Below are 14,107 nucleotides of genomic sequence, written 5' to 3' on the forward strand. Positions count from 1 at the left end.
AGAGTTTAGAGGAACATCTTAGGTATAAAAGCAGAACAGGAAGAAACAAAATGTTAAGTGAAAACTTAAATAGCAGACAAAAACAGTGAGATTTCTGTAGGTGAACTTCTCTGTGCCATCTGATGAGGAAGCAAACAGCCTATCAGAGGTTAGAGAGAGTTGGGCGCTGCGGCAAAGCAGCAACAGACGAGGTTTCATGTTGTTGCCGGATAGCGTTTTGCAAGACAGGAAACTAGAAGGCAGTGAGGTAGAGCCAGAGCAGACACGGACGACCTAAACCTTCACAGGCAACGATTTCAAAGATAGTGGTAAATCAGAAGGAAAACAGGCGAGGTCCCCTGCCAAGGTATTTAACTTTTGTTTGATGTATCCTTGACAGAAGAGGCCAAACTTGAGTCACACCCTAAAAATCTGAAATGGGTACCGAGGAGATAGATCCAGAGCCCGTGGCTCAACAACCAGCGAAGGAGCAGCGATCGCCAGAGAAGGAGAAGGAGAAGGAATCTCCAGAAGAGCCTCCTCAAGGGCAAACGTCTGAGACCACCGACCCCCTCAATACATACAAGTGGCACACCGGCTCCAGAGGGACACTGAATGAGATGAAAGAAGAAGGAGGAGCAGCTTCCAACACTTCTACACTCAACAAGATCCAGAAGGCCTCCACCAACAAATGGAACAAGATGCAGAACTGGCGTAAGGCCCTGAGCGAGGAGGTCACAGAGAAGAATTCATGCAGTGGTGGCAAAGCTGGAGAGGCGGCGAAGCAGGATAAAGGCGCTGGAGGAGCTAGGAAGAACCCCTTCAGGAGGGCGCTGTCCGAGCCCCCGGGGTCACTGTTTGCCACCTCGGCCTCCGGCTCCAATGCAGCCGGCTCAGCCAATGTGGCTTCGTCCTCAGCTGCTGAGGAGGCCTCGGGGGTCTCGCCCACAGACGCCTCACAGAGAGCCGGCGGAGGGGCCCGGCTAAAGAAGTACATGAGGGTTGTTTCTCAGAAGTTCAAGAGGCCCAAGCTGCAGAGTCGGAATAGCACCTCAGCTTTACTGACAGGTAAGATTACATTACACAATCTGACAGTGCTCACAGTCAGACTTCCACTTTGATGTTTAAGACAAACACAACATGTGATTCATAAAGATGCTTTGATGTATAGAACGATGCACTTTGATATATGATAATCACATGAGCAACATTTTGTTTTCACATATCAGAATGCTTACCCCATGTGGTTCACGCATAATTCACTTTGGTCACTTGTACGTACTATCAGTGACACACTTGAGTAGGTGCAGACATGTGACCTTCCTCACAATCACACGTGACATTTCAGCGTCTACTTGTGTCAAACTGAGAATAACTGAGGTATCTAACGAGGCCTTCAAATTAAAAGAACCAAAAAGTGTATTAGGCTATGTGCAGAAAGGGTTAACTTATTAGTTTACAAATAAAAGCTGCAAAAAGCTGTGACTGAGAATAAGAGGGGAACTAAATTTAGTGTAGGTTGGCCCTGTGGGATGGCTCCAGAGTGTGATCACACCTGACAACAAATCTGAGAGTTTTGCATCATTGGTAACTTCAACAGGCTGTTGCTAATATTCTCAAATCAGGACATACTGACTCCAAGTTCCTGAGATATTTCCACACTAATGTGTATTAAAAAGAGCAAAAAGGCCAAAGTGGAGCAGTAGGTACACTGTAATCTAAACCTGTGTCATTACTGCTATTGGTTTCCTAACTAAAATACTTTACTATATCATTGTGATGTAGCCTACTAAAGTCATATTCCAAAAAAGGTCTAATATGCAGTGAAATGACCCAGGACATGAAAGGAGCAGTAAATGAACAACATTTACCCCCTCCCCTGAATTACTTTGATTTACAAACCACTCCCAGAGGAAAGCTCTTCCCTCCTGAGAAGAAACTTAAAGCTAAACCAATATATGTAACAAAAAAAGACTATTTAGAAAAGAATAGGCACTGTCATTCACTGAGGTGTGTGGCACCATATAAGCAAATGAGCACTCAAAATGGTGCAGAAATGCAAAAAGTGTGCACTATAGGCTACAGTAAAACATCAATATGATGTTCTTTGCTCTTAAGCATCCATAAAAGAGTGATTCAAAATACAAGTTGTCTACCAACACAGGGGTTGAAAATAAAAAGAGTTCATTTACACACACACACACACACACACACACACACACACACACACACACACACACACACACACACACACACACACACACACACAGACACACACAGAGTACCGCATAGATATATACACAGAAACAGAAAAACAATGACAACATGGAGCCTGGGTGACTGTAAATGAGAGAAAATCCTCTCTGCGCAGTTGAAAAACTTCACTTCCTGCTGCTCTCTTTACCTTGTATATTGTATTGTTTTTTTTGTTTTTTTACTTCTACATGAATTTACTTCACTCTTAGTAAAATTCATAAAATTCCAGTAATGTCTGTTAAATAGGACAAAATCTGCCAGAGCACTTTGTAAATATACACATAGGTACAGTATATATACACACACCCATACATAAGAATACATATGAATCTATATACATATAAAATGCTGAAAGAACTGAACTACTGAGAAGCACAGGATGTGCGCGTCCTGGTGTGTCATAACAAGAGAGCGATAGCATCTGCAGCTTTAGCAGCTACACTGATGGGAGTGGCCAAGTGCTGCAGGAGATTAAGTGCCATCATGCCATAATTACCCCCCCCCCCCAAAAAAAAAAAAAAAAAAAAAAAATAAATCAAATAAATCAAATCAAATCAAATCAAATCAAATCAAATCAAATCAAATCAAATCAAATAAATAAATAAACAAAAAAGGGACAGCATGTGCCTGCAATTATACTCCTTCAATAGGCCTATAGTATGTTAAGAAGGATATGGAGGATCCTTCAAAGTAAGAGAGCTTATAGCAGTGTTGTATTTCTGTAAGATGTACAGTGGTGAATATTGATGTGATGGGTGTGTGCACATGTCTGTTTGTGTATCAGATGTAGGAGATGCTGAAGCGACAACTGCACCCACTGAACTGCCACGTAGTATGCCATGGGTCCCGCCTCAGGAGGTCCCCCTATGGGACATCACCAACTGCCTGCTCGAAGATGGACAAATCCTCATATCCCCAGAGGAAGAGGTACCAACACACACATGTACACACACCACCGTTCATGAAATCTATTACACCTTATACTGCCAAGTCTTCAGACTATTAAAGTGGAGTGACAAAATGTGTGTGTGTGTTTTTCTCAGCCTATGATGTGGACCCGGAACCGTGTCAGCAGCTGCCTGTCCAATCTCAGTCTGCAGAACCTTGTAGATATCGACACAGGTTAGTTAATACACCCCCCACCCCTTCACCACACACAGCCAGCATGGGTGCATTTGAGTAATACAAACTATGACTGACCATCAGCTACACTGACATCACAGCCACATTGGCCAAGACTCTGCAGACAGCCACAGAGGAAATAGCTGAACATTTCTGCGTGCGAGTGACTGTCAAATTGCTTCCTCTACGTTTTTTGAGGAAGATAGCATCGCGCCTGGGTGTTCTACCAGTCGAATGAGCGCTCGTAGGGGGAGAAAGATAGAGAGAGAGGAAGAGGAAGAGAGAGAGAGTCACTATCACTTCACAACTTCATCTGCTTCCATTCATCTCAGAAGAGGCTCTGAGGCGACTCTGTGGAAGTGACTGAACCCTGCATTGATTTGGGCTGGTTGGCCTGGTGTCACCGTCAGCATGCGTTAATGAAGAGAGGAGGGCAATGTTAAAGGGACAGAGGTTCAAGTAACAAGACTGTGGCCGCACCTGCAGGCTAAATGATGGGATTTAGACGCTGGTTTGTTTGTGGTGGGGCTTTGGGTAAGCAAAACAGGAACATTCAGAAAAGCTATCTGACAGTAGTGTGTGTTTTACGCTAATGAATGTATCCATTTACATCTTTGACTTTAAAGATGTCTTAACCATGTAACTTTAAAATGGCAAAACGGCAGATTGTGTGTTTTCTCATGAGAGTGTCTGGTGGTGAAATAGGCAACACTAAACTACACAGCTTGCCAAACTACAGCTGTGAGGTTCCAACCGAAAACCACATCCTGTATGGGCTAATGTGATTGTGTTAGCTAATATCAAAACCTTGACTAATGTTTAGAGGGTTTAATCTTCATTTGAGATGCACACATGTGTCAATGGAGCTCGAGCTGTTTTAAGAAACACACTTGAAGTCAGGGAGAGGATATACCAATTAATAAAAACATGTAGTAAGATTTTATCCTGCAAACCCATAATGAAAAGAAACCATATTTCCGAAGCTAACAACAATATTAGAACAGTCAATATCACTGTCATTATCAAACTGTTTGTGTTGTTCTATACTAAGAATGTAGCCCTGACCATGTGGGTGTGCCCGGAGGCTCCCGACCAAAGAACCAAGATGGTGGTGTGAGGGTGAGTAGTTTACACATGGAAGAGATAAGACTTGCCTCACATTTCCTGTTGATTTAAGTCATAACACCAAGCTTGCCCTCTTCACCCTATAGGGACTGATCAGGCGGCGTCTGGAGAAGGCCAAGAACACCAACCCCCAGCTCAACTCACTGAACAAAGGAAGCAGGTATAGTAGGCTACATCGTGGATATAAGGAAAGGAAGGGGGGGAAAAAATGCAAACATCCGTATTCCAGCTTGATCGTGTTACTCCAAACAAATCATGGAATTTGAGCATTGAGATTTCTGCATCTCTTTTTGATTATGAAGGAGATATAGTCTTATATCAAGGTGCCCAGTCAACTGAGAATTACACACAGCCTGTGTTGAGAAATGCTGTCAGGATTTTTATAAATTTGTGATGTCATGATGAGGCAGCCATCAGACTGGCAGGGTTTGGGTTTTCCAAAGTGTTTACCTGAAATCTGCAGTATTTTTGTTCTATGACTAAACCAGCCAGCAGTCAGCCACATACCTGTATCTTCTTCTTTTTAAAGAAAAAATATTAATCTTGTTTAAGAAATGCAACAGTAAGTACAAAGAGATTAAGTTACACACATATCACATTGCCTTTTTCAATTTTTTCCCAATATTCAAAACAACCCCAGAGGGGCTGGCAGCAGGAAACAGTATAGAACAAAGTATCCGTACCATGACATTGAATTAAATAAGTACAAAAAGTAACAAATATGTAATATGGAAAAAATAGTAGCTAAACAAACATGAACTACAACAACAACACCCAGACAAAGTAGAGGGTAGGGTGGGGGTGTGAGAGATCAGTCCAAGGGCAAGGTTTGTAAAAACTTGAAGTAGCCTAATCTATGAAGGATTGCCATTTATTAAGAAATGTAGCTGAGGAACCTTGGACTGTATCTAATCTTTTCTAATTAAAAAAAACAAACATAACATCTCTAAGCCAGAGGGAGATAGATGGGGTTTTGGGGGATTTCCATTAAAAATAACATACAGCGTCTAACAAGGCGCGATCTAAAGGCTAATATATCTATACGGTTAATGTGAAAGGAGTCTACAGAAAGCCCAAATATCACCATAAAAGGACATATTTTCCCCCAGAACCTAGACCCTGTATCTTCTTATGGATATCAAAACTTCAAATAAATCATCAGACAAGTATAAAATATGGGACCTTTAACATTTCCAATATCTCTATTATGACCCCCTCCACTCTTTTATTTCTAAGGCACTATGGTTCCCGGGAGTCTGTGTCAATTCCAGTTGGTGCGATGGGGAGTCTGGATCTGAGCGCAGACACAAGCACCGTGGTCAGGCCGGTGCACAGCTCCATTCTGGGGGAGAAGTATTGCTTTGAGGTAAATTTTGACTACTTTATGGTGTTCACCACTGAGTCAAAGAAAAGAATCTTCTCCATCCCAGTAAAGGCTCACAGCACCCTGATGGTTTATGTGTACTTCCAGGTGATAAACTCTGAGAACACCCACTGCTTCGGTTGTTCTTCAGCTGCTGAACGGGACCGTTGGATTGAGGACTTGAGACGGGCTGCTCAGCCCAATAAGGTAAGCTTTATGAGCCTTTTGTTCTAAAAATGTGTCATACGAAATCAAAAGGTTAGTAAAAAAGACAGAACATCGCTCTTCACAGGATAACATTGAGCGCACAGAGAACTCCCTCAGCCTGTGGGTGAATGAAGCTAAGGATCTGCCACCCAAACGGCGATATTACTGCGAGGTACACCTTGACGGGACCCTGTTCGCCCGCACCAGCACCCGAGCCGTAGGCAAGCAATCCAACCGCTCCAGCCTGGCAGGGGACAGCTCTACTGGGTCTTCAGGAGGCCTGGGGTCCAGCGGAGGCATGGCTGGAGGCTGTCAGCTGTTCTGGGGGGAATTCTTTGAGCTTGACAACCTGCCCTCTGTCTCCCAAATCACCTTGTACCTCTTCCGTGAAGAGGACCCCAAGAAAAAACGCTACTCCCGAGATGACACCAGCCTGCACCCGCTGGGCAGCGTGGCCATACCTTTAGCCGACATCCGAGGGAGGACCTACCAGGAGAAGTGGTACCCGATCAGTCCCTACAAGGCCCCAGGCGCAGCGGGGACCAAAGAGCTGCTGGGGCCGCAGGCCTCACTCCGCATCAAGGCCCGTCTTCAGAATCTAAAGGTGCTGCCAATGGAGAAATACAAAGAGTTCGCCGAGTACGTGACGGTGGATTACGTAGAAATGTGCCGAAATCTGGAGCCACTTCTGAATGTCAAAGAGAAGGAGGAGCTGGCAGGAGCTCTGGTGCATGTGCTGCAGAGCATCGGCAAAGCCAAGGTGAATGATGAGCTCACTGCGTCGTAATATTGACGTCCCACACTGTGAAAATGCAATCGAAACTAAAGGGAATGATAACATAACAGTCTTCTTTACTGAATACGTGTGATTCAGGAGTTCCTCATTGATCTGGGTGGTGCAGAGGTGGAGCGTCTTGGCGAGAAGGAGGCACTGATCTTCAGAGAGAACACACTGGCCACCAAAGCCATAGATGAATACATGAAGCTGGTCGGCCAGAAGTACCTCATCGACACACTAGGTAAGGCAGATCAGTGGTAAACATGGCTTCCTGTTGTTGGTGTGGGTCGGTGCTTTTGCCAAACTTTTTGCCTTTTCTCTCTCACTACAGGAAACTTTATCACCCGCCTGTACGGCTCGGTGGAGAACGGCGAAGTTGATCCACGTAAATGCCCTGCCTCCGAGCTGTCAAACAACCAGAGGCACTTGAGGGAAACCTGTGAGGAGGTGGTGCAGAAAATTATTGAGATTCATGGGTAAGTGTATAATGTAAAAAAAAAAAAAAGAGATAAAAAGCAATAAGGCCAGAATGGAATTCACAGAGCTGGTGCTTGACATCTTTCCCTCCAGACCCTTTCCTGAAGAGCTGAACAAGATTTTCTCCAACTGGGCGGAGCTGTGTGAGGACCAGTGCAGACCGGAGATCGGCCAGCGTCTCATCTCTGCGTCTCTCTTCCTTCGCTTCTTATGCCCTGCTATCCTCAGCCCTTCTCTTTTTGGTCTGGCACAACCTTATCCGGAGCCGAACATCCTCCGTACCCTCACCTTAACTGCAAAAGTCATCCAGAATTTGGCCAACTTCACCCTGTGAGCAGCTTCTTATCTTCATAGACAAAATCAAATATGTCACTTGTGTGTGTATTTGTGCCATTATATTCTGTATTTTGTTCTTGTCCAGGTTTGGTGAGAAGGAGGAGTACATGCTTTTTATGAATGAATTCCTTCAGCAACACTGGGATGGAATGAGGGGTTTTCTACAAACAGTGTCCAGTATGGATGCTGAAATCTCAATGAGTTCCTTTGATGGCTATGTGGATCTGCCTCTGCGCTTGGCTGTGCTTCATGGCCTGCTGGTGGACATCATCTATCAGAGAGACCAGGTAGGACGGAAAACCAATGGGTCCAGTTTGGTCGTTAGTTGTAATGTGTATGTGAACCGCTCCAATGAAAACCTTAGCTGTCCATATGCTGTTGGTGTGATACAAGGTACATTGTGAGCTGAACAATGAGTCAGCTCTATCGGTGGAGCTGCCATGACAGTTTCACAAAAAACTATTCAGACAGCAAGGGATTCGTACGTTATATATCAATCCTGTCAACTTGCAAAGTTGAGAGTTTGCATGAGCACAGCCACTGAATCTGTGTCAACCACTGCTGGTTACAAGCTTAGACACAACATATTCAAATAAAAGATGCTAGCCACACATAAGCACATTGATACCAATTTTAGTGCACAATAACTCCTCATCTGAGTCTGGGTCTGAACTGTGTCAAACACGAGGCTGAGTCTCTCTGACATTTCCTGTAGTCTCAACCATCTTGACCTACTATTCATTTAAGTATTTTCTTATAGTCTAATCAGTCATACACTAGACTAGACACATTCACCACTCTATATTACATCTACGCTACACTGACCCTAACTCCCTTATACTTCAAGTGCTGAGGGTTTAATCTGAATTTACAATGCACCAAACACGTGCAGTTATCTGGTTTAGACAAATTATTATGGCATTTTTCAATTCATGTTGTCAAAATGGTAAGACATTGACACAGAGTTTGTATATGACAGAACTAGTTTGGCTCATAGGGCGTACTAAACAAATACAAAGCCTCAGATGTCCATTGTAAAGACTTCATTAGCAGGTGACACTAGATCTATAGTTTGATATCATTTGATGAAAGTCCAAGCTTGCAATCTGTAATTTTCATGATGACCTGCTCAAGTTGTAGTTGGGTACAGCTGAACGCAGTGAATGATGTTTGGATGTTTCCGATTGACATGTTTGATATGACTCAATGGGGCCTAACATGGTGGGGGTGTGAGAGATCAGTCCGAGGGCAAGGTTTGTAAAAACTTGAAGTAATCCATGAAGAATTGCCATTTATTAAGAAATTTAGCTGAGGAACCTTGGACTGTATTTAATCTTTTCTAATAAAAAAAAAATAACATCTCTAAGCCAGAGGGAGATAGATGGGGGTTTGGGGGATTTCCATTAAAAATAACATACAGTGTCTAACAAGGAGAGATGTAAAGGCTAATATATAGACTATAGGTTAATGTGAAAGGAGTCTACAGAAAGCCCAAATATCACCATAAAAGGACATATTGTAGCCTAATATTTTCCCCCAGAACCTAGACCATGTATCTTCTTATGGATATCACAACTTCAAATAAATCATCAGACAAGTATAAAATATGGGACCTTAGTTGGGTACAGCTGAATACAGTAAATGATGTTCGGATGTTTCCGATTGACATGTTTGATATGACTCAATGGGGCCTAACAGCTTGTTTCTTCCTCAGAGCACCATCGACAGGCTGCATCCTCTGCCTTCAATTCTGAACCAGATCACAGAGTCGCTTGGCCCTGAGGCAACTCGGATCATAGTCAGCAGGTTTGTTACACATGTATATCTTATTTGACTTAACAGCAATAAGTAAAGTTTACATTGTTACATGTTACCTAAGCAGGCTCTTTCTTGCAGCCCTGCGGGACAAGCTAAGCCAGCGTATGTTCCTCCAAAAGACTTGGGCAAGTACAGCCCTCACCAGTCATCCCTCCAGCAGCTCCCTGTGGACCCCAAAAGCCTACGAGAACCGTATGATAGTCCTATATATCTTTTTGTATTTTTTGGATGTCAGTAATCATGAAGTTGATTTCCTTCTTGCTGCACTAAAGTTGTTGTGCGAGTAGGCCAGACCCACTAAGATGCTGGACCTCCAGCCACTCTACTGTATGTCCTCCAGAACATTTTAAGAAATTCAGAGGTACCCCCAAGCTAGATGGGATATGTATAACCCTCTAACAAACCTTGGGTCTGTCAGTTGGACCAGCAAAGAATACTGGCATGGGAAGGATGTTGAAAGAGCCTTAACAGGTTCTTTTCAATGCCAAGGAATATTTCAAGCTGTCTACTACACCAATATTCTTCTTCTTTCTTTTATTACCCGGAGCTCATGACTTTATGTTGAGGTTAGAAGTTGATCGACTGGTAATTAGACTTCTTTAAAGGAATAGTTAAACATTTTTGGCAAATTCACCTATTACCTTAATCCCTATAGACCCTTTCAGAGAGTATAAACAAAGACAGGTGTTACCAAGGATACTAATTAAGGCTCCATTCCATTTAGTGTACCAGAGCGTTTTCTAATGAGCCACACCTGTCTTTGTTTATACTCTCTGAAAGGGTCTATAGTCATAGTAGTATTACCTTTAATTATCGATTCATGTTGTTTTGAGATCCGCGGGGCAGAGACACAAAGTGCTCAGTTAACACAACACCAAAACGCTCTTGTGGACAAGTTGTGACCTGCACATTCACCACGCTATGAAATAATCATGTATAATTATGTAACATTACGACACATGAAGCAAATACTAGGAACTTCTTGCGCTTTTGAAGTCACTCCGCCCAGCAGCCGTGTCTGGAATGTAGTTGGCGATGCATTTGCCTCGAAAACAACTCTGTCTCATAATGTTACATTATTATCTCATAGCGTGGTGAATGTGCAGGTTACAGCTTGTCCACCAGAGCGTTTTGGAGTTGTTGGATTGTATATTTAATGAGTTTGATGAGGGACAGGGAACCTGTACCATTCACCTCCATTGTGTTGAGGCAGCTTGCCTCTCTCAAAACAACATGCACTGATAATTAAAGGTAATAATGGCCCTACCTATATGACTATAGGGATTATGGCAATAGGCAAATTTGCTAAAATGTTGAACTATCCCTTTAAATAGGTCAGTCTAAGGATTTGTTCATGCTCAATCAGAGCTAGTTCATACTGTATGTCTCCATATGTGGGTAATGGTAGACAGCCTTCCTGGAGAGCATACTCAGTTTTGGACCTGGCTTTAATTGTTACAGATAGCTGTGTTGGGAGAGAAATAGGATAATTTTAGAGAGCTGTTCTCACCCCAGCTACTCTGTCACTAACTTGACATGAAGTAGGTGTGAATGCCATGGCCACCCCTAGGTCCAATGTCAGAAAGGTCATGAGGATATGGTTTCTGAATTTCTAACACACAGAATTTGCTGCTATTCATCCCAACACACAAGGATTCTCTGAAAAAAAAATGCACCATGTGCAAACACAACATTTTGTTATGTTTTACTGCAATAAATCTCTGTCACATTATTAGTGGACAACACTGGCTGGGAAGTAGCCTATCTTTTGCTCAGTTCAAGATTATGCACTTACATAAAGTATATTCCCCAATACACATATAGGATGGTTTAACCTGCTAAAATGATTTTCATATTTGTCAGTTGCCATTGTTTCATACAATAACCAGCACATTTATATATTCCACAGGGAGAGAAAGAGAAGTATGAGAGAGAGGAAGCCGGTCGCCAGAGCTCAGAGCGTTCCACATAGACGTCCCGGTAATACAAAGCCTATGAAGAGGCAGGCAAGTTCTGAAGCCATACAATCACCTGACCCTGAAGAAGAGATCGAGGAGAAGCCACTTATCACACATCCAGAGAGTGTCCAGGTACAAGTGCAAAGAGGATTTGTGAGTCTTGTTAGTGCTCATAAGACTGAAATAAACATAAAATGACAGGCTATATTAAAATATTGCATGTTTTATGTTATGTTATGTTAAAATCATGTACAAATCTTTGATCTCGTTTCAGAATCCCAGTATCAAACGTCCACCTGCGATAGTTCCCTGGATCAAAGACAACAAAGAGTCAAGTGAGATGAAGACCCAGAGCACCGAGTTCAACTTACTGGACAGGGTATGTCAAAGCTGCTACCAGCTGAGGACGGTGAACTCATTCTGACTTTGTTTTGTGTATTATTTCCTCATTTTCATACATTTCAAAAAAATGTGGACTGTATTTCTCACACCAGCATGCCCAGGAGCTGTCAGAGCTTCGTGTCGGGATCGAGCAGGTGACAGAGCGTGAGCTGGACATGGCAAAGCGTCTTGAGGACTTCATCAACCAAAGCCAGGACCAGAATACAATGCTGCAGGCTGAGGTGACCGAGCTCCGGAATCTACTGGTTGTGCGAGAAGAGCAGCTTGCCAGTGCCACCTTCAGGTAACATGTTTAACAGTCATGTGCATTCATCGTTGTTCAGCCTGATATATTCAACTGAATGTGTGTATGTGTCACATCAGAACTGTATCAACTGTTGATGCAGCTCTCAAAACATTTCAATTCCATCACCAAAACTGGGTAACACTACAATAAGGGTCCCTTAATTAACGTTAGTTAGTACATTATTAAGCATTAATATATAAACTAATGTGTTAATTAATGCTGAGTAATGCATACATAATGATAACTAATTACATTATTCAACTTTTATTATTACTTAATCATTTATTAACTAACTTTGAGTAGTAAACATTAATTAACTGCTTACTAATAGGCTACATTAATTAATGTAATACATAATAATGATTGTTAATAGATCTGTAAACAGTTAATTAATGCTTAATAATCTACTAACTAACGTTAATTAAGGGACCCTTATTGTAAAGTGTTACCCAAAACGGAAACAATCAAAACTAGTTCAAACCTCTCACCATTTATTAAGTTTTTCACCAGCGCCTCATGGCTCAGAGACACCAAAAGTTTTGATATTGCATCGACACAAACAACTGTAACTTGTTGGAGAAATAACTAGGCCTGTATTATTTTACAACATTACATCAGTTTTTACTGCACCGTGAAGATTTCAACCAACAACAACACTGTGTACAAGCTTGTAGGGACGGAAGAGCTGGAGGACAGACATTTTTGAATTTGTGTGTCGAGACTTGAAAAATATGCGAAATAATTTTTTCTGTATACTCATATGAGTTGATAGTGTCAGATGAGATATGTATCAATGTATAAAATAATAAAAAAATAAACTTCAGTCGTGGAAATATATCATTAGAATCATGGAAGTTTGCACAAACACACAGAAGAGTGCTGATGTGTGCATGGAAATGATGATGTGTTTTGAGTTCAGCATTCAGAGAGCTGACAGTGATGCTTGTGTTGCTTAAAATGCATCAAAGTGATTGAGAAAAATGAACCTATCAGTGAATTATTTTTGTTTTCATATCACACGTATCTGAACTGTTCTGTTTTTACCAACATGAAACATCTCTTGTATCTGTGTCACAGGCTGGGGGTGATTGAGGAAGAAAGAGAAGAAGATGAGAGGAAGCTAAGTGTTGCCATTGCAGCAGCGGAGCGAATGAACGTTCTGGTAAGAAAAAAGAAAGACTGCCAACAACCTAACAGAGAAGATGTGACATGTACCTCTACAGCTAAAGGACTTTAAAGCCTAATTCATCTATCCCACTTCACCTATGCCAAATCTGTGCTAAACTTTACAGAACCATCAAACTCTGAGTATGCAGTTTTGAATGAAACATACTGATGAATGTTTTCTATGTGCTCACAGGAGGAGCAGTTTGCCGGCCTGATGAAGGACCTTCACCAACTCAATGAGGCCTACAACAGCGGCCAAAACAACACACAGCACCCTGAAAAGCCCCTCATCAACAGCAACTGAACCCTGATAGCTTCAGCTTCATTGTTTTGTATAAATACGTAGAGTTCATGTGGAAATCACAGCCTGAAGTTACACTTTTGGTTTCCCAATGAGATGTACATTTATTCTATAAACCTTAAAAATGGAGTAGGCAAAACTCTGGCTCCTGTGAACATGAACCTTAATGAAATTGCCTGCATTTCAGCTTTTACCATAGCCCAGCAACAGATTCCTTTGATTTTAAAACCTGTCCAATAAATACATAAATAAAATACAACCTGAAGTGTTTCTCCCTGAATTGAATCCCTGTACCCAAGTATAGCTTACTTCAAGGTAGCCTAAAAGAGTTATTACAACTGCTTTACACTTTTACCCCACATTTCAGAAGGAAATTGCATAATTTAAACTTGACCACATCAATTTGGCAGTAATCATTCGGACAAATGCAGATTGTAATTTAAAATGAAAACAGATTAACTTTAAAATATAAATTATTGATAATTATTGAATTCAGTGGGGTGCAGTGGCTTTTATAAATAGGCCTAAGCAA

General features: G+C 42.0%; 1 protein-coding gene across 2 annotated transcripts; it reads left to right on the top strand.

Annotated features, from left to right (window-relative positions):
* Nucleotides 1–252: 252 nt before the first annotated feature.
* On the top strand, nucleotides 253–13,784 carry rasal3 (RAS protein activator like 3). 2 transcript variants are annotated; one of them, XM_083991330.1, is made up of 19 exons: nucleotides 253–1,047; nucleotides 3,020–3,162; nucleotides 3,279–3,357; nucleotides 4,409–4,476; nucleotides 4,569–4,642; nucleotides 5,719–5,848; nucleotides 5,954–6,052; nucleotides 6,138–6,812; nucleotides 6,927–7,071; nucleotides 7,162–7,306; nucleotides 7,401–7,637; nucleotides 7,729–7,930; nucleotides 9,358–9,449; nucleotides 9,540–9,653; nucleotides 11,371–11,572; nucleotides 11,694–11,798; nucleotides 11,914–12,104; nucleotides 13,185–13,269; nucleotides 13,468–13,784. In XM_083991330.1, the coding sequence occupies exons 1-19, from the start codon at nucleotides 417–419 to the stop codon at nucleotides 13,576–13,578; spliced, it is 3,528 nt and encodes a 1,175-aa protein (XP_083847456.1). In that variant the 5' UTR covers nucleotides 253–416; the 3' UTR covers nucleotides 13,579–13,784. The 2 variants fall into 2 exon arrangements, with proteins under 2 accessions (XP_083847456.1, XP_083847457.1); XM_083991331.1 differs by having other exon boundaries at nucleotides 11,371–11,551.
* Nucleotides 13,785–14,107: the final 323 nt, after the last annotated feature.

Source organism: Trachurus trachurus, assembly GCF_905171665.1.
Source record: "Trachurus trachurus genome assembly, chromosome: 1".
Taxonomy (NCBI): Eukaryota; Metazoa; Chordata; class Actinopteri; order Carangiformes; family Carangidae; genus Trachurus; species Trachurus trachurus.